Here is a 21,041-nt window from a genome sequence, read left to right on the forward strand (position 1 = left end):
CTTGGATCCAACAAGATGAATATCTATATTTTCTTCAATAAAATAAAATATGTGCAATAACAAATTTACAAGTTAACATGAAATAACATTAAATACATAATTAAAACACATAACAAGAACATATCATTTAAATATAATAAGAACATATAAAAGCATCTTCATAATATAGTTATATTAAAATATACCAATTACCTTTAAGTTCATTCTCTAATATTTTCATTCTAAATCAAACGATTAATTCTTTTTCAGAACAAGAAAATCAAGAATGGATATTTTCATTATAAATCATATAATCAATTTCTCTTTTAGGTAGACAAACATCTTGATGTGTTATATCAACTTGATCATGATGAAAATCATTACAAGATGTTTTAATTTTCACTAATCAAATTATCAATTCCTTTTTCAAGATAAAAAAATCAATTATGAATATTTCCATTACCAATCATATAATCAATACCTCTTTTAGGGTGGACAAACACTTGATATGCTATATTAACTTGATCATAGTTAAAATGATCACAAGATGTTTTAGTTTTCTGTGATATTTAATATAATTCAAAATGTACAATAGGTACGTGACGAGTGACAAATACATTTTCTATATTCCTTTTATTTTTTGCATTTTTATCTTTTCATTTTTCATCCACTTCTGGTAAGTGTAAAGTATTCATCCACTTTTTGTGAGATGTAATTATTTATCTACTTTTAATGGGTTATCCACTTCTCGTGGGTTAGTAGATTAAAGTATCCATTCATTTCTAGGGATAAAATTATACATCCACTTCTGATAGTAAAATTATTCATCCATTTCTGATGGTAAAATTATCTTTAATTAGCATCGTGATAGTGTAAATTATTATAATGATCTCTTCCATGTCTATGATCATAATTATTAAATAATATTGCATGCACTTAAGAGAATGCACAAATTTATAATTTTTTATTAATAGTTGGTTTGCCACATTCACTTCTAGGAATGGATATTATGATTTTTTACTAATAGCAAGGGATAGAATATAATATATTCTATTTAATAATAAAATTTATATTAAGATTGATTTTTAAGGAATGAAAACACTAAAAAGATATTAAATCACTTATTTGATTTTCTAAAATCAGAAACAAAAAAAAAATCAACCTTTGTGAGAGGATGAAAACAAGATAATACTAACATTTACTAATTTGCTAAAACCAAAAATTGAAACCCAATTATTGAAATTTTGTTGAAACTTAAAAATGATGAAAACAAATTACAAACTTAAGAGATCAAAAGATCATGCTGATAACGTGTTGTGAAAATATAATTTGAAAGAATAAATAAGGTTAACTTGAAAGAACAATTAAAGAAAAGAAAGTATTTAAAGGGAGAGAAGAGATCTTATTAAAATATGTATTTACAAATGAAGTAATGGCGTCTATTTATAACCAAATAACTTTTACCTCGATAGAATTTATAAAATGAAGATAACACTTAGAAATTAGATAAATTAAATTCTAGTCCAACCTAATTTACATCAAATCTAGATATAAATAAATGGATACTCACAAAATTATTCATAGAAATTTTAAAATTTTGAGTTTGAAATAATATACGCCTATAAATTGGAAAATTTTGAAGAGATTTTTAATATTTTAAAATTGACAGTAATGCCTATACAAAACTAATTAAGTGTTTTTTTTCCAAAGATACTAATTAATTGTTAATGATACCTATTCTAAATGGATGGAATCAGATTTTATAAAATAAAATTAAATCGACATAGTATATATAAAATTTTTTAAATTATTCTATGCAATTCAAATAAATTTTATTTTTTTGTTATATTCAATTAAACTCTCATATTTTTATTTTTGATTTATCATTTTTATATTATATAAGTTAACGTAAAATACGAACATGTTATGGATTATAATGTGATATGTTTATTTGACATGATAATATAATTATGTGATTTTTTTTTATTTTTTATGTTAATATTTTGTTAACACTATACAAATATAAAATAATTAATAATATTTTGATTAACGACAGTTAATGTATAATTATATTTGATTCAAAATAAAAATAAAAATATTTAATTAATTAAATAAATAAATTTATTTAAATTTTTTTAAATAATAAAAAATAAATATTATACCAATTAAGTTTAATATTCTTACTGTTTAAAATGTTATTATATTAAAATATTAGTTCTTCATTTGGGAGAACAATTAAGTTTCCTTTTTTTTTCTTTTTCAGGTATAAAAGAAAGAGAAGTTACGTGGAAAAAATGAGTTGCTGAATTTAGCTTTGTTTGAAAAGGTTGGAGGGGGGAGTAAGGTTTCTATCTAAATTATCGTTTATAAATTCATAATCTATGAAAGAAAAATCACAACCCTAGTAAAAGAATGAAGTCGTAGAGCATTTCATTGACAAATTGTTCACATTTGATACAGCAATGGCAGTACAATCATCAAAGAAGGAAGAGTTGGACTAATCAAATGAACTTTAGCAACATTCTGCTGATTAACACTTTTAAGGGCATATGTCAAGCTCATCCTTGATCCTTCTCTTCCAATATTTTAGAGGTAATGGCAGTTCATATAACCTGAACATAAACACAGAATGCAGAATATTAAAATTCTGTATGGTTATTGTTTTTAGCAAATATCGTATCAATTTAATGTAATGGACAATGAATTTAGTTATCATCATAATGCTAAATTATACTTTGTTTGCAAGTTTCTCAATATTTATCGATGATTGTAAGTCTTGGATAACATATTTCACTTACTTGGATCAACAGAGTTGATTTGACCAGTGCCAGCAAAATCACAGCTTAAATAACTCTGACCCTTGGTTCGATAGTAAGAATTCATTGCGAATGCAGCATGCGACTGGATAGTGTTGGGTTCGTAACACAATCCACCAGGCTGAATTGGTGTACAATCTATGCCTTTGCCACATGCGTAGTCCAGGTTTGATTGCAATTGAGCATAGGTAGCATCCTTTTTTGGAACACAGTAACTCTTGCCTGAAGGTGCTGGAGTTGATGGGGATGGATTTGTAGGAGTTGGCACCGACTAATATTTCAAAATGAAATAAAATCAATACAACCTTTTAACTTAACATTTTCTACAAGCTTATTAGAAATTAAAATCAATCTATTGTGACTATGAGAAAGTGATTTGACGGCATATTTAACTGTCAGTTGAGACTAAATTAACAAAAACTCTCTTGATAGTTGTATCAATAACATTGAATCATGTCGTCTTTCCAGATTTTAGATAGGGGGAGGCAGAAGGAAGGAAGCAATAAGAACAATGTTTGCCTCTATTGTGTAAACTATAATAAGGACAGAAAGAGATCTTCATTCAGAAATAAACATACCTGCCCATGACGTAGAAGTCCAACATTGTAAATAGGGCTTAAGTCAGGTTTAAACAATCCCCAGTACTTCTCAGCAAGTGGACCTGGTTTTTGATTCTCATTAAACAATGCAAACATGTATGTCTCAAGGCTGCGGTTTGGCATTAGAGGCGTTCCTTTGCCAGAAAGAATTTCCTTAATCACATGCCCATTGTAAGAAATTGCATTGTCCATGGTGGCAAAAGGACTGCTGGAATCACCTTGTGCGGGCCAGCCAGTCTCACCAATCACGATTTCGACATCACCATAGCCAAGGGCTTTCATAGCCGAATAAGTTGAGTCCATGAGAGCATCAAACATATTGGTGTATGTTTTTCCAGTGTACTTGTCATAGACTCCACGGTTTGGTTTGAAAAGAGCATAATTTAATCTTCTCAATAAGTCAGGGCTAAAGTAGGGATATGGGTTGACCATGAAAGGTGATTTGGTCCGGCGATGGAATTGGAGTATGGGTGCAAAGAAGCTTAGGTCATAGCCAACCATGAAACGGGTCAAACTTGGTAGAGTTTCACGTCGGAATATGTTCAGTGCATGAGAGGTTGTGACCTACTCAAAAAGAAATAAAAAGGTTAAAATAGTTGTATGATGACAATGAAAAATTGTTGATGTCTTTGGAGTTTCATTCATGTAAAACTAGCTATTCCTATAAATTTCTAACATGAGAGATAAGATATCAGTATGAATAATACAAATTAAATTTAAAAAGATACAGCAAAGATGTTTGTAATGGGAATTTTAGGATGAGATTTGTGACATCTGTTTGAACACATGACTTACAAGAAACATTTTTGTTTCCTCAAGTTTGAGCAACATAAAATTGGCTCAAAGCAAGCAAAGAATTTTCATTCTCTATCATATCAATAAAGAATAGAAGAAAATAGAAGTAAAGAATATTCATTGTTTTCATCTTAAACCAATCTTTTTAAAATTACTGATTTTTCGAAAATTTATTGTTTTAGCATGAAGCATGAATCATGCAATATTTTCTTAGCAATGTCAAAAGTTACAAAAAACAACATATGGTTATTAAATGTTCTAAAATCATTACAACTTGAAATTAGTTTTTACAATTAAAGGGGAAAACAATAATAATAGGAAGAGAAAGAGCAGGAACAAGATAAACATATAAATTACGCATTCATCTAACCTTGATATCTTGAATTCCAGCTTTAACCAAAGCATAATGAAGACTCCTCATTGCAGGCACAAGGTTGTTAATCCAACCAGTAATATTTGAGAATAAGACTTCACTACCAGCACAGATATATTTGATCTTTGTCTGAGGATAAAATGGGCTTATGTATTGAGCAACCCATCTCCTTGCTGCAACAGTATTGGTAAGAGCAGGAATATCTCCATTGCCGACTGTGACTGTAACCGAAATGCCAGTGTTTGCAAAAGCTCTAAGGACCTCGGGATTCGCATCAAACATTTTGACACTATCAAAGATAGTTTGGGTTTTGATGAAGTTAGCAACCACAGAGGGAGAAGGAAGGTTGTCTGCAGCCATGCCATAGTTAACTCCAAGGGCAGTCGTGGTGGTGAAGAGGTGGAGGAATATGGTGAGGAGGAGGAAGATGGCAATCATGGCTATTGAAGGTAATGGAACAACTTTTCCTCTTTGATTTTGGTTGAGTTTTAAACTACCTAGTGAAAGATGATTGTACGAGAGGGGAGGTGTAGGTGGTTTATGCAGCATATAAGGGATGAGACATTGGTTAAAATTCAAGATTTTGACAAATATATAGCCATATAGGTAGGAAGACTTAATAATAAGAAAAGCTAGATTCTTATAAGAAAGAATTTTCCATATAGGAAGACTTGATAATAAGAAAAGCAAGGTTCCTAAGGTATTCTGGAGTAGAGTAAACCACTTCTAGGCACAAAGCAACAATTGCAGTTAAAGTTAAACCAAATGAATTGCAGTTATTCAATTTATTGCTTAAGGAACTGTGTTTTGACCATGTAAGTAAATTGCAGAACAGATTTTTGCTCAATTTGAATTTGATCTGACTAAAAAATTGGGTCTCTAAAGTTCAGGCCCCCACTTCCAACCTGTTTGAGACAAGACACAAACTTGTCATGACCCATATGTAAAGGCAAAAAAGGTAGACGTAAATCTAAACTCGGTTAATGAGATTGTCAAACATTAACATAAACTTCAATATTCTTTTAAACCAACAGATTCAATAACATACACAAGTAGCCATTTAGTACTACTAATTATTGTCTCAATAAAAGAAAAGATGTACACAAAACTAAGATTTGATGACTAATAGATCAGTACGTCCCAAAACAGAGCATCCAACTAAAAACCGAAAGAGTAAAGCCTCATAGACAACTAGACAAAGAACAGAGCAGCCAGCAAATCAAGCAATAACAAAGACAAAAAACTAATTGACACTAATCAAATCATTATTCCATATAACGATACTCATTACATTCATTCTTATGGACTGATTCTAGTTTCTACACTAAAGGAAAATCTTGTCTAAGTGAAATTTGGAGCACAGCACGAACCTACATGAAACTGTCAGTCAGTATCAATCTCTGTTGCAGAAAACGGTGCTCTCCAGCTGAAAGACATGACATCACTCATGTTTCACTCTCATAACCTGTTCCACGGGGTGAAGATGGAGGGGAAATGGGTGAGAAAGATATGGAAAATGTGAAAGAAAATTTGGGGTTTGTGCTTTCGGGAAGAAAGGTAAAGGTTTTCAACAAAGGAGAGTGAGTGAGAGACAGAGTGGAAAGAAGAGAAAAGGAGAGACAGACAGGTGCCGCCTGTCTCATTAATATTTAAAAGAAAAAAAGAAAAAGCTTTGATAAGTAGAATTACATGTGTCACAGTTACGTTGGGAGATTTCAAATGAGTCTGACATTGAAAATGACAAAATATTTATATATATATACATATAAAATATTGTTCTCACCGCCAGAATTAATAATAAAAAAAGAGCAAACTCTGGGTAGGGTCATTGTCATTGTTCAGACGCCGTTGAGTATTACGCAGTGAGCGCTGAACCATGTCAGATTGCCAGCCCCTTTAATCTGTTTAAATAAATACGTACTGTATACTTATAGTTATATTAAAGTTAAAAGGTTAAATGTTTAAATTGAGATTAAATGTTTTGGTTTTTTAATTAAAGATTAAATATTTTAATTGTAAAAATTAAAAAGTAAGTACTTTTTTATTTTTTACAATTAATAATTAAATTAATAAGTAGATAAAGCATGTGTCTATAAAAATCACATGAGTTGATGATATAATAATTTTAAAAAATATAATAATATATATTATATTTTAAAATTTAATTATTATATGTCATATTAAAAATTTATATACCATTTTAAAAATTTAATGTTCACATCATGCATGTATAGACTACACGCTAAACACCTCTTATCTTAATATAAACCAAAAACATTTAACTCTTCATTACTATAGTCGAAATATTTAATCCTTAAATAAAGAAGTGTCCAAATATTTAATTTCAATTGAAACATTTAGTCAAGTTAAAATAGTAATAGTAGTACCCCCTCATCTTATATAATGTTATGATTTGATTTTTAATCCATTTTTAAAATTTTAATTCAAATTATTTTAAATATGTTATTAATTTAAACTTTAATAAATACATATTTAAAATTATTTTAAAAAATTAACAAGCAACCAGTTAAAAATAAAATAGGATCAAAATTGAAATTTTGATAAGAAATAAATAAAACCAATATCAACATGTGACAGAAAGGAGTATACTTTTTCTTTTTTACAATAATTAGCGAAAGTATATAAAGTATAAAGAAGAATGTAACATATATTTTATCAAAGGATTTTATTAAATAATTAAGAAAAACATAATTTGAATCTACCTCATACTTTTTTTCTTTTCTTAGTTCTTGTATATTTAAGTTAGATCAAACCGATTGAATCGAAAATTGGTAACCTATTCAATCCAATAAAAAGCAATTAATCAAACTTGATTAACATTTCTATTAAATCATTTTGATCCGATTTTTGAACTGGTTAAAATTTTTTGTTTGAATTTGGATTTTTTGTTTTTAACATATTTTATTAGCAATAAGATTTAAATTCTTATACTCTTAACTACTAATTAAAGCACTAACCATTTAATCAAATATCATTTTATATCTTTTAATCAAATTAAAGTAATTAAATTAAGAATTAATAGCATCTCGGCATTTGACTAATTATTGATACATTATCCCCTACCTAAAAAGTAGGATTCAAATACTCCCTCTCCAATTATATAAAAAAAAACCCCAATTATAAAAAAAAAAAAAAGAATCAATAACATCATTGGTTCAACCCTCCATTTCATTTTTCAATCATTAATTAAATTCACAAGTAAGAACATGTAAAGATAAGGAGGAGTTTGTAAAAAGATCTGAGTCTTTAATGTTTATTTTTTAAATAAAAATAGGAAATTCTACCCATTTTTTTGATTGATTGTGTTAAAATGAAAAAACAATCAAATCCTCTTCTTCTTATTTATAAAATCAATAAAGAAAGTTGAAAACTTGATTTCTAAGGCAAATTTTGCCTCATTTGGTGGGAAGCCGTCAGCTTTTGACTAATTTGCAATCCCTAGGATATCAAAATATATATTCATAAAGAAAAATCTCCCCTTTCACATGATATTATTCTTTAGATTTGTAAATTTTAAAATATTTTTCCTTTCGAATTAAGATCTAAAAAATTTAACAAATATTTTAAATTAATATTTAATACCTCATACTTAACTTAATCGGAACAAGTGAAACTTAGATGGACCATGGCTTTCAATGTTTGGAATTAAACCAAAATCTTATATTCTTGTTAAAGTTCAATTAAGGGTGTAAAGCTGTCTGATTTGATATTACAATTTTAAAAAAAATTAAATTCATTTTATGCAAAAATTGAATCAAATGAAATTATTATACTTAATTGAATCGACTGAAATTTGACTTACAATCAATTTTATCGGTTTCAAAATATCAAACTCAAGCAAACCTTTTATAACACTTTACTAAATTTTAAAATAATATATAAATATAAATTTGAACATACTCAAGTAAATTCAATAATATTTTAAATTTATTATATAATGTAAAAATTTTAAAATATATTAGTATATAGTAATAAATTAAATTTTTAATAATTCAAATTCGATATTCAATTTGTTTGGTTCAAAACTTTAATTATAAAAAAATGAATCAAATTTATTAAAATAATCGAATTACAAAATCAAAAATCTCAAAAATGGTTCTAATCGAACCAAAAGAATCAAACTTATTTTGGATTAGGAATGATTTTAAGCAGCCCTACGTTTAATACTTGATTATTACGATAAAAATATAAACATTTAAATTGTGACTATCCTCAAATAAAAGTCTTAGTTGGTGTTTATTAAAAAAATAATAAGAAGAAGAATATCTTTTTATTTAGTAACGAACACACGGGTCCCCTACCGTCGGATTTTCCTTCGCCGACAATAAACGGTCAAGATTAATCCAATCCAACTTCCGCCTCATCTTCATTTCCCGCAAATTGACACTCCCAACGACCGAGGGGGAACTAGAAAAGAGGGAAAGACAGCAAAAGCAAGAGAAGACGACGTGAATTTCCGAGACAGGAGGATAAGCAAAAACGATGTCGTTATGTTGCTTGCTGTCGACTCCAAAATCCATGTCTCCCTTCCCCAAAAGATCCAAAATCTTCGCCCATGGCTTCATCAGAGCTTCTTCTTCTGCTGACGTCCCTGATTTCCTTTCCGCTGATTGGTATATTTCCAATAACTATAATTTTCTTTTGGCCATTAATTACTATAATCTTCAATTTCTCAATAATTATACATTCACGGTAAATATATAACTATAATTCATGCTTTTTTTAAAAAAAAATATTTCAGGCTTGACTCTCGAAGGAAAAGGCCTTTTGGCCCAAGGCTAACTGTAAGTTTTAAGCTTCGCAATTATGTAGTTATATATGCAAACAAAGGTTGGATTGATTATGGCTTTTGTTATTTACTTTTTATTTCTAAAAGTTCCCGTAAAGCCGATTTCTAAGATGACTATTAATATTATGTATTTGGTTATGGGAATCAACTTACTGTAATTAAATTTGATTCTTCTTCAAGAACTCTAGTACTTGCTTTTGTATGCAAAAGCATCATTCACATTTTGCTTCCGGAAGCGGAAAGCAAATGTAGTAAAAGTAACTTTGAAACCAGTAAGTGAGTTAAAACTCTTGTTATAGTTTAGTGCAGAAGAAGCTGTCAAACACCAACTTGATGCATTGAAGTATAATGACCAACCTCGACAGGATTACGGGATCGAGGTTATGTACAGGGTAATTCCTGATACCACACGATTCTGCACTTTTCCCTTCGAAATTTGCGGCTCTTAAAGGGCTGTTTTTAATTTTTTATGTTCAATTGACAGTTTGCTGGATTTGATCCTTTTGAAAGGTCTAAATATTTTGGACCCTTCTTTGATCTAGGACAGGTCAGTTAATGGTTTTTCAAAATTTTATGATTTGTGGTGCTATAGATGCTGATGCTTTCTTCCTTTGAAATACAGTTTGAACGCTTTAGGCGAATTTTTCATCATTCAACTTATCGAGTATTGCTTGGTCACAAGGAGAGAAAGATCTTGAGCAGTTTGTTTGTGAAGGAGGTATTGAAGCAGTTTGTTTGTGATTTATCTTTAGACCTTTGCCATCTTTGTTATCCATGTTTTTCTAACCACATGTTGTTGTGTTTTCAAACTGTTGAGCAGAACCGATTCAAACAACGGGTTTGGATACTTGGAAGTCGCCCAGAGGAGGAAGAAATATTTGAATTTACAATGGTGCAGGTTTGTTTGTTGACCTTTTTTACTAGTCATCTGCAATTCTTCCTATGAAATGATGATAGCATTTGCTTATATCATGTCCCTATCTTTGGTTTTAGGGCTTCATTAGTAAGAAATGTTTTGAACTTTCTTATTCAATTGGATCTTTTAATGTTTATCATATTTTATAGGTAAAAACCCTTTTGCTTTGTCTGTCAGTAGTTGTAGCAAATTTAGTGCTTTTAGGAGTTTCAATCATCATTGAATCAAAGTTTGTGTATTCATGTTCATATGCAGAAAGTCAAGTCACATACGGAAACAGTTAGAAAACTTTTAATGGTTTATCAAGTTAATGTTTTGTGCTTGTTGTCAAACATGTGAGAAGAAACAGGGGGAAAATATGGGTTGGGGTGGTTTATCTCCAAACTATGATCATGCTGCATAGTCAATTAAGTTGAGAAACTTACTGAGTTTTTACATAAATATGGAATTTGCTAATCATTTACTGAGAATAAACTGGGGAATCTTGCTTGTTATTAGAAATTGGAACTAAACACTTTGGTTTGTTCCTATATCAATTAGTAGCTTGTTTTTGGCAGAGGATTGGTGGTTCATGGGATGGTTATTGGTTGACAGAGAGTTTACTTCATGATGGAGATGCATTTGCTGGTGGTTTGGCTTACTGATAACAATTAGAGCAGCTACTCTGAATTATTTGTGTCCAATATGTAGATAGTGCAATAAATCATCACCACGTGTATCAGGTCCAGCCTTGTCAAACATTGTAAATTTGATCCTGTATATGTGAAGTATAGAGGTTAGGGAGCTGCAGTAATTGTTGGCTCCTTTGTTCATGTTTTTCATCTATTCCAAATGTCTCCTAGTTTTATTTTTTCATTCTAAGGATAATATAGTTAATCTTTATACTGGAGGAAACTATCTACTCTGATTCTTGTATTAAAAATATATTCAATGCAGTATCTTGTGTTTCAATTACTCATGTGAAAGGTTTAAAAAGAAAAATAAAATAAAAAAACAAATTGTTTGAAAAATAATTTTTTGTTTTCTGAAAATGAAAAACAAAAAAATCTGAAAAATTCTTCATTGTTTATTTCTTTCTTAACTTCACTTTCTTCTCCTTCCTTTTCTCTCCTCTCAATGGCTAATTTTCGGCCAATCATCGAGCATTTTGGCCTTGTCATCGGCTAGATCTTATTGGCTAATGGCTGGATTCCATTGAAAAATGGAAGCTCTAGAGAGAAGAAAAGGAAAAGTGAGAGAAAGAAAAGAAATTATTTTCCAAAAATTTTTACTTTTAAAAAAATTAAAATAAGTTTATTTTTCAAAATTTCAAATTTTTTATAAAAAGAGAAACTTAAAATTTTTTAACACTGAAATTATGTCGCTGGTCAATCATGTGTTGTGATCAAAGAATAATCTGACATTTATTTGATCATATGATACATTTTGATACAAATCATTAAATTGATATACAAAATAAAGTATTATATTAAAAATCTTTTAAATTCAAGTACCGTATTAAACTTTTTTTATAAAAATATACGAATTAAATGTAATATTATCATTTTTTTTTTGCTTTCTTTTTATAATCTTTTTGTAGCCTACTAAGTTTTATTAACTATGGATTTATTTGGACACCCCATAAATACTAGACAGCCTATCATAGCAATTTGGAATATCTGTGTTAGCGTGGAGTGCAAATCTAAGCTATAAAGTCTGCAAGTAAATTTACTTGGATTCAGATTCTCCATTGGCACATGAGATAGGGCATTGAGTAGAAGCTTGGTCATTGGTAAAGGTTGACTGTTCCATGAGAAATTGCATGGTGTCTACCGTTAGATGGCATGTTTGAATTTGGGCCACGGTTCCCTTCCTCGGCCCTATATTCCTTTATTACAACCTGTATAAATGGGAGGCCATCAAGCCAATAACCATGCAAGGTCAACCTCTCCTGGAAATGGGAGGTCTTACCTTCCAAATATAGGACAGTGACAAGGTCACCAGTAAATCTAATCTTCGGTCACTAGCCAATCTATAACTCCCATGTGAAGAAATATTATTTCACATAATATTGCTGCATGTACATTACTTGAAGAATACAAGCCAAAACCATTCTTGCTTAAGGCATAGTCATAGATCTTTCAATATAAGGACACTAAATTGATGTAGAAAAAACATATATTTTCATCATATCAACCATTTACCAGTGTTTACAATTTCAAATAGTGAAAGATGGTAACAAGGAACATGTAATGATGTTTTGTCACAGTGCCTACAACCAAGGATATTATGTTTTATCAATGGTGATCACATTCAGACTGATACAAGGAAAAATGGATTGATTACAACTTGTTGGGAGCAGACTACAGATGCTCAGTTGTACAAGCAAAAAGAGTGTTGAACAAGACAATAACAATATTCCAACTCATAAGTATAAAGTAGGACACAAAGATAAACCGATCATAACTCATCTCATTAATGCCATAACTCATGTCACTAATGCTCTACAGCATCCTTATCATCAAATATTCCCCAAGTATATAAATTAATAAAATCCAATAAGACAACAATAACCAATAACTCCTGAGAACAGAACTAGCTTTGACCTGTTATTTCTTCACTTGAGATGGAGTGATGAACTTGGTAACAACAAAACAGTCGGGGGGCTCAATGTTTGTGTAATAGTTCTTGATTGTCTCTGTGATTTCAAATCCAAATTTCTTATAGAAGTTGATGGCATCTTCATTGTTTGTCTGAACATGCAAGTAAATCTCTGGTATGTTCTGCTTTGAACAGAGATCAAGAACATGGTTCAATAGCTTCGTACCTATGTAAATCCCAGATTTTAAGAAAACCATCCAACAAAAGAGCAAAGTCAGAAAACTGAAGATTCAAGCGTTTCTAACAAACTATGGTTTTTTATTCAGAACCAAGGGAAACATAATTTCCATGAAAGATGTTGGGGGTGGTTACTTATATTAACTAATTCTTGTCACCAACAAAGCATTCAGCTCTGTTGTAAAGCCCCCCTATCCCCCTTCTCCCCCATCTAAAGGAGCCAGCATAGTCCTTTTAATTATGTATGAACAAATTTCTCAACCATCATGTTGATGAATCTTTTATGATAGTTGACCATCCCTTGTATCGATAAAAATAACCAATTTGAAAATCAATTAGCATGGCTTAAGGTTTTTCCATTAATTCCCTTGCAAGACCTACACTAGTAGAAAAATTTGCTTGTCTACTCACCAATGCCTAGCCCACGATATGGTGCTAAAACACCTAATGTCATAATGTACACACGGATAGCCCCACCTTCCTTTTTTTCCAGCCGGCAAGCAATTGATCCGACACAGATGTCACTGTAATATGCTGAATTAGCAAACAAAGAAGTGATTGTTAGGATAACATGATAATTTATGGACATTAAAGGTCATCAAATTTGTCTCCAAAAGCCATGAAATACTAATAGAAAATCACAAATTGTATCTTTCTAACCATCAAGGCACCATAAAGAAATAAACAATAAAACATAATATCCATCGTCGTAGGCACTGTGACAAAGACGTCATTACATGTTCTATGCATTTCATAATAACATAAAGTTAGACAAGAATAGAACTACTCAAACTTCAATCCTGTATACAGAAGAAAATGATAAGATAATTCTTCTCCAAGATTAACAGGTTTTGAAGTATTTACAGTTTCTGTAAACAGATATAGACCATCAAGCTGAAGAAGCAAGTACCTCCTATTCAGAATCAGGAAATCTTTAGTCTAAGCTTTTATGACTTTTAGAAGTTACCCAAAAAAGTAAAAAGATAGCGACTACCAAGAAATTAAAAAAAAAAAAGCAGGATAAAAATGGATGCAATAACATTTCATAATATGTGCAAGACCAATAGAAGAGACGAGCATACCAATTAAGATTAGTGACATATTTGTGTCTATGGCACCACAAGGGCAACAAGAGAAGAAACAATGTATTCTAGGGTCAATGGCACGTGTTAAAAAGGATGAATGGTAAGAATGTTGACACCCATTTCTTAAGTTCAATAAGCCTTAAAAGTTCAAGATTGGGGGAGAGAAAAGTTTTAGTTCTCAAAAGCTGTGTAACACAATAATTAGAACGAGCAGTTCAATCTATGTTGGGTTATCCAACCTGAAACTTTTTAATCTAACAATAAATTACTTTGAACAATGATCACGTGGGAGGACACTAAACTGATAATTAATACAATCTTGCTAGCAAGACTCTGCCAGTTTCATCACTCGTAACTTAAACATCTAAGCTAGCAATTTGGGTCTTTAAGAAAAGAATATATGAAAAGGAAGTTTCAACTTCATTACATCATCTAAATTTTAAGCTTTCTTTTTATTTAAACCTTATTAAACTACTTTTCCATGGTGTGTATCTTCACATGTCAATACAAATCAAAGTGGCCCACAAAAACCAGCATTTTTCCAATGCAAAGAACCAAAACCACAAAATCAAAAAGCAGAAGCCAAAACCAACAAAACAATCACCAAAATCCCATAATAAGATAACAACCACATATGTGGGGAAAAAGATAGCTACAATAAATTTCCCAATAGATGGTATATACTAATAAACAGCAAAAGAAAAACCCATTATTCAACAAATCCATTGGAAAGACAAAACCAAACAACATGGGCTAAACGAACATTGGCTTTAAGCGAAATAAGGAAAACCCAGAAAATGCTAGGCAAAAGAATGAGGGGGAAAAAGGAAAAAAAGGAGCCGACCAAGCTTGGTGAATTCGCCAGAGGCGAGAGCATCAGCGTAGTACTTGTCGTTGTAACGAACAGGGAAGAGAGCAGTGTTGAGCTTCTTCAGCTGCATCACGTTCTTGTCCCTCACTCCATCTAGTGATATTGCAACTTCTCGCCCAGCCCCCATTTCTTTGTTTTTAATTTATTTATTCTTTGTATTTTGGTCGAAGAAAATAGAAGATTTGCAGAGAGGAAAAACAAAACAAAAAACCAATGGTGGGGAGGGACTTGTACGGACAGGGTTGGATTTCTTGTATGTACAGGGGAGGGATGGAGGGAGGCCTTCGTAGCAAGACAGCGATGGGAGAGGGATTGCCCTTTTAGAGGGGAAGTTTGGGGTTTTTCCCACAACCTGTTTCTCCTACTTTATTTGCCTATTTGGGTCACTTTGGGTTTCGTTTTGGTTTCCAGGAAATTTCTCAGGTTCGGACTTGAGAAATCGGCTCTGAAGGATCGCAACTGATAACTGGGCCTTGCCCAAGCCCGGAGGAAGAACAATATCAATTAACCTTTTTCTTTTAATCAATATGAACATTTTTGTGATAATTTATCAATTTAACAAATTGGAATTGAATTTGTCATTAAAGTCGAATATTGTGCATATTTCATCAAACTCATCAAAATTACTCTCTCCTCTCTTTTTCTTTGTCTTTTTTTTTTTGGGATGTCCCTAAATGAAATCTTTTTTCCAAGACCATCTAATACTCTAATTATAATTTGTTTTTCATGAATTTTTCCCTTTTCATTTAAAAAAGTCTTGAACGTCATCTATATTATAAAAAGAATTTTCAAATTTTAATATAAAGTAAGTCAAAATCAAAACTTTTGTTTAATTTGTTCAGATCGATACATACATTATTTGGACCATCTAAAATTCAAAATACATGATTTTGTAATTATTAACGGTGATCAACAAATGAAAATCACATTCCAACATATAATAGAAATTCTCCAAATATAAGTGAGTGTTTCTCAAGTTAAAATTAAAATTTCAAATGAACAAGTTTTCAACAGTTTGGGCTTTGGGGCAGGTGGGCAGCTCAGTTTAACAGGACCCTAAAACTCACATGTTCAAAGACATTTATTCAAAAAAAGAGGATCAAAAGAAAAGAAAAGAAAAGAAAAAACAAAAAAATAAGGACCATGATTAATTAAATGGACCCATCTCACCACCTTGCAAGGCTCCAGAAGTGGAGAGCACAACTTCTTGTCATTTCTGCCTCTTACCAGAGATCCCATTTTGTCATCTATAAATTTCCTTTCTTTCCAAACTCCTTCACCAGAATTCCTTCGAGGGAGAGAGAGAGATGACTGAGAAGAAGAAGAAGAATAAGGCCAAGGCAATCATTGTAGGAGGGAGTATAGCCGGGGTTTCATGCGCTCATGCGCTCACTTCAGCAGGATGGGAAGTTGTGGTGCTTGAGAAAACTAGCGCAGCCCCAACTGGGAGCCCAACCGGGGCTGGACTGGGGCTCGACCCTTCGGCTCAACAGCTCATTGGTTCCTGGCTTGGCCATCCCCAGCTCCTCCAGCAGGCCACCTTGCCCCTCACAATTGATCAGGTTAATGTCAAATCTTATAGTCCTTAACAGAACTTTATATTAGTATTCATTATCAAACTCTAGACATATTTTGCTTATAAAAAAAAAATTCTACTAGTTACATTTCATTCAGACAAAAAATGATCAAATGTTTAGTTAATATCCCGCTATATTTCTGGAAATGTGTTCTTACAGAACCAAGCAACAGATGCTGCTACGAATGTGAGTTGGACATTAACAAGAGATGAGAAATTTAATTTTAGAGCAGCACATTGGGCTGATCTCCATGGCCTTCTACACAATGCATTGCCACGAGATATATTCTTCTGGGGTCACCAATTCATCTCTTTCACCATTTCCGAAGACAAAGCCTCTGTCAAAGTTAAGGCTAAAGTTCTTCGAAACAATGAGATCATTGAGATAGATGGAAATTTACTCGTTGCAGCAGATGGATGCCTCTCTTTAATCCGCCAGAGTTTTCTCCCGGACATTAAATTGAGGTATGTGTGGCTTATTTTGCTCCTAGTTGGCAGGCAGGCTGCATAGTGGGATAAGTCTTATCTTATCGAAGGTCTTATTGGATTCTGAGTTCTTAATACAACTAGCAAGAGTTCTGCTAGTTGCGTGTGCTAGTTATTTCAAACTAAATTTTTTCGAGTCAACTATCCCTTATGAGTTTTTTTTTTAATTTTTTTAATTAGGAAAAGGGTGATTTCAGCTACATTCATTAAAAGGGATCATACATTAATCAATGAGTCAAATGTTCGAGTGTAACTATCCCTTATGAGTGAATTGTATAACTTGGCCAAACTCTTTGCAGGTATTCAGGTTACTCTGCGTGGAGAGGGGTTCTTGATTTTTCAGGAAAAGAGGATTCAGAAACCATTACAGGCATCCGTAAAGTGTACCCCGACCTTGGGAAATGCTTGTACTTTGACCTTAGCTCTGGAACTCATAGTGCGCTTTATGAACTTCCAAGCAAAAGGCTCAACTGGATTTTTTATACCAATCAACCTGAGCCTGATATAAAGGTGCTTGCTCGCCCTAATCTCATATATTCTGCTTCTTACATATCTATGATGGTTTGGGGACATCTAAAGTTGGACAGTGATTTGACAGATATAGACAGATGCCTTTTAAATTCTGTAGACTCTGCAGCAATCAAAACTAACAACACCTGTATATCTTTTGTTACTCTATGTGCAGGGAAATTCAGTTACCATGAAGGTAAATGAAGACATGATCAATGATATGATCCAAGAAGCAGAGAAAGTTTGGGTCCCAGAGTTTGTAAGAGTCATGAAGGAGACCAAGAATCCTTTCTTAAATGCCATATATGATTGTGACCCTCTAAGACAGATCTTTTGGGACAATGTAGTGTTGATTGGGGATGCTGCTCACCCAACAAGTCCTCACGGCCTGAGAAGCACAAACATGTCAATATTAGATGCAGCAGCTCTAGGCAAAACCCTTGGCAAATGGGGATTGGAAAATTTACAGTCAGCTCTGGAAGAGTATCAGTCCATTCGGCTACCTGTCACTTCTAAACAAGTTCTGCACTCACGGCAGCTGGGTCGAATTAAACAAGGCTTAGATCTTCCTAATCGTGAGCCATTTGATCCAAAGAAAGCAACTCCAGAGGATTGCACAGATCTTCAACAGAAGAACATGCCTTTCTTCTGTAGTTCCTTCATTAATTGATTCCATGTTACGCTCTGTTTGATCTCTTAAAAGATGGGAGTATGTCCTCCGTAACCAGGCAATGCTTGGGCATTTTGATACTGGTTACTTAAGTCTCTCTCGCCAATATATTTGATTGTCTGGACTCTCTTTCTCTGAGGATTGACTATATAAAAACATGATTAGTCATTACAGAAAATGATATCTAAGGGAATCACATTACCACTGGGTTTAAGTCATACCAAACATGGTAATATTTTCCTATTTACAATCTCAGGAATATGAGTCACATTCCTCATAGCAAACAGAGCCTTTGGCATCTCTTTTCAATGATACTTTTACAAGAGTTGGTTATCTATACAATTTTCAAGCATAAGAGTGTGGCTACCCTTTTTAGTCATTCTCATATGCTTGTTACTTTGTCCACCATGGCCATCTATTACACAGAAAGAAAGGGAACATTTTCTATAGCCAAGGGCTTGATTTTTCTTTTTGAAAGCATTAGGATTTCTCGGAGAGTAGACGGAGCAAGCCTCCACAAAGGAAATCGAGTACATCTGTATTGCTAATACTAAGTTTGTTGTAACATCCCCAGGTAACTCATCTAATGCTTGAGTTTCTGCACTATTAGGTGGCGTTTGGTATAGGGATGTAAGTCACATTCCCTGCAATGTGGCTTATTAAATTACATTGCAGTGTTTGTTTTTGTAAACAGATCACTGCAATATAAGATTGCAATGCAATCACATTGCAGCCAATGGATGTAATGTGATTGCAGTCTAAAACTAATGCAATCACATTACATGCACTCTGCAATGTTCTTAAAGACAATTTTACCCTTCAACTTTATTATCTTATTAAAAATATTTTATAATATTATAATTAAAATAAATATATATATAAGAATAAAAATTAAAATAAATAAAATATAAAAAATTAATATTTATATAATATAGATAAAACAAATTAAAATAAAATATATAATATAAAAAATAATAAAGAAATGAAAATAAAATATATAAAATTATAATAATAAATAAAAATAAAATATATGACATTAAAAATATATTAAAATATGATATTATATAAAAATTAATATATAAATATAAATATATAAAATAAAATATAAAATATTATAATAATAAATAAAATAAAATAATATGATATTAAAAATATATTTAAGAAATGATATTATATAAAAATTAATAATATAAATATAAATATATTAAAAATAAAAATATAAAATATTATAATAATAAATAAAAATAAAATATATGATATTAAAAATATATTTAAGAAATGATATTATATAAAAATTAATAATAAAAATTATAAATATATTAAACTTATATTTTAATAATTAGGGGTAATTTTGACAATTAGTTACATTCTCATTAAAGTACTTGTAAACCAAACACTGCAATGTTATCTTCTCTGCATTTTAATCATTATTTTACTTACATACCAAACACTGTAATGTTATTTTCCTGTAATCACATTGCTTGTAATCACATTACCTGTAATCACATTGTATTGTAATGTACCAAACGCCACTTTAACTTTATGCCGTTCTAATAACATGTCCGAACATTGCAATGGCTTTGAATAAATAACAAGTCAAAGTTTATCCAAAAAATAAAAATCTATACTGTTGTTTAATCCTCAAATTTTGGCCACGGCACCTATCTAAGACTCGCTGTCACAAACAAGTAAAGCAAATGTGACTCTGCCTAATTGCGCACCTTAAAACTAATAATAAAAAAATAACGAAAAATTATCATTGAATGAACGAAGTAAAGTAAATGTGAATAACTAGTTGCGCACCTTCAAACCAACAATAAAAAAATAATAAAAAATTATCATTGAATGAATCAAAATAAAGAATGTCAACAGGTATATTATATATCCCATTACAGAGGTACTTAATATATTCGAATTTAAGATGAATTCATATAAGAATTTTATCATTTATCTTGAATTCATATATTTAACAAATAATATTTAAAATTATCAAATTTAGCTGAATATTTATAAAGTTCAACTATTCTATCTATTAATAGAGTTTTAGATAAATTATTGATATTTCTTATCAAACCGAGGGTAGCAACCAAAAGAAACTTCCGCGGCTCAAATTTTGTTGTTCCTTATTGTTAAAAACTGAAAGAAAAGAAAAAACCTAAAATAAAAGCAAAACGGTCGACACATCTTACGTATTTTAACTTTTAACACGACTGAACGTTTGCCCTTACAAAGCGCTTCGATGCAAGGACTAATCACAGAACTGGTAACACGTCTATGTGTTGATTCGGTTCAACACATTCAGTCACCTAATCTGGCCTACATAGACAAGCTTGGCCATTGTGAAAGACTATAAATTCTGTATAAAAGCCTAAGTCACAGTCTGACAGTTGGCTCACCAATTCTATACAAAATGAGGCCTCGAGTGACCAACATTAGCCACCACCCGGCCAATTTTTTTTTTTCAAATACTCGCAGTGTCCCACATTGAAAACCGAGAAGGAACTTTCCCCTTATCTGCGGTGAAGAAGCCGAAGGCTTCCAAATTGGAAGAAGTGCAGAAAGGGTAACAAAGGCTGTTGCGTCAGTTCATACACAAACGCTCATAGTTAAAATAAAGAGCGATGGTAATCAGTATATGACGCCTAAAAATCACCAACCCAAAATTAACACAAAATAAAACCATAAAAAACCCATTATTATCAAAGACTTTTCTTTAAACAAAAACATTCATGTAATCA

General features: G+C 31.4%; 4 protein-coding genes across 6 annotated transcripts; 2 read left to right on the forward strand and 2 right to left on the reverse strand.

Moving 5' to 3' along the window:
- Nucleotides 1-2,384: 2,384 nt before the first annotated feature.
- On the reverse strand, nt 2,385-6,196 carry LOC110410636 (glucan endo-1,3-beta-glucosidase-like). Of its 2 annotated transcripts, none has more exons than XM_021420444.2 (5): nt 5,937-6,196; nt 4,560-5,467; nt 3,374-3,958; nt 2,778-3,066; nt 2,385-2,591 (listed from the first exon to the last, which is right to left on the reverse strand). In XM_021420444.2, exons 2-5 carry the CDS (start codon nt 5,109-5,111, stop codon nt 2,566-2,568), a joined length of 1,452 nt encoding a protein of 483 aa, XP_021276119.1. In that variant the 5' UTR covers nt 5,112-5,467; nt 5,937-6,196; the 3' UTR covers nt 2,385-2,565. The 2 variants fall into 2 exon arrangements, with proteins under 2 accessions (XP_021276119.1, XP_021276118.1); XM_021420443.2 differs by having other exon boundaries at nt 5,933-6,196.
- Nucleotides 6,197-8,958: 2,762 nt separating this feature from the next.
- On the forward strand, nt 8,959-11,246 carry LOC110411277 (DNA-directed RNA polymerase subunit beta). Of its 2 annotated transcripts, none has more exons than XM_021421356.2 (7): nt 8,959-9,196; nt 9,325-9,367; nt 9,672-9,764; nt 9,857-9,919; nt 9,995-10,090; nt 10,193-10,270; nt 10,846-11,246. In XM_021421356.2, the coding sequence occupies exons 1-7, from the start codon at nt 9,066-9,068 to the stop codon at nt 10,930-10,932; spliced, it is 591 nt and encodes a 196-aa protein (XP_021277031.1). In that variant the 5' UTR covers nt 8,959-9,065; the 3' UTR covers nt 10,933-11,246. The 2 variants fall into 2 exon arrangements, with proteins under 2 accessions (XP_021277031.1, XP_021277032.1); XM_021421357.2 differs by having other exon boundaries at nt 10,883-11,246.
- Nucleotides 11,247-12,586: 1,340 nt separating this feature from the next.
- LOC110410991 (Acyl-CoA N-acyltransferases (NAT) superfamily protein) lies at nt 12,587-15,413 on the reverse strand. Its single transcript, XM_021420972.2, has 3 exons — nt 15,035-15,413; nt 13,517-13,639; nt 12,587-13,094 (listed from the first exon to the last, which is right to left on the reverse strand). Exons 1-3 carry the CDS (start codon nt 15,186-15,188, stop codon nt 12,877-12,879), a joined length of 495 nt encoding a protein of 164 aa, XP_021276647.1. The 5' UTR covers nt 15,189-15,413; the 3' UTR covers nt 12,587-12,876.
- An 824-nt stretch (nt 15,414-16,237) lies between these two features.
- LOC110411110 (FAD/NAD(P)-binding oxidoreductase family protein) lies at nt 16,238-18,583 on the forward strand. The gene is given in 5 exon segments (XM_021421133.2): nt 16,238-16,623; nt 16,798-17,102; nt 17,423-17,633; nt 17,809-18,281; nt 18,283-18,583. Coding segments are annotated over 5 exon segments (1,287 nt in total). The 5' UTR covers nt 16,238-16,368; the 3' UTR covers nt 18,326-18,583.
- Nucleotides 18,584-21,041: the final 2,458 nt, after the last annotated feature.

Source organism: Theobroma umbraticum, unplaced genomic scaffold (genome assembly GCF_002168275.2).
Source record: "Theobroma umbraticum cultivar Fairchild unplaced genomic scaffold, ASM216827v3 scaffold_56.0, whole genome shotgun sequence".
Classification (NCBI taxonomy): Eukaryota; Viridiplantae; Streptophyta; class Magnoliopsida; order Malvales; family Malvaceae; genus Theobroma; species Theobroma umbraticum.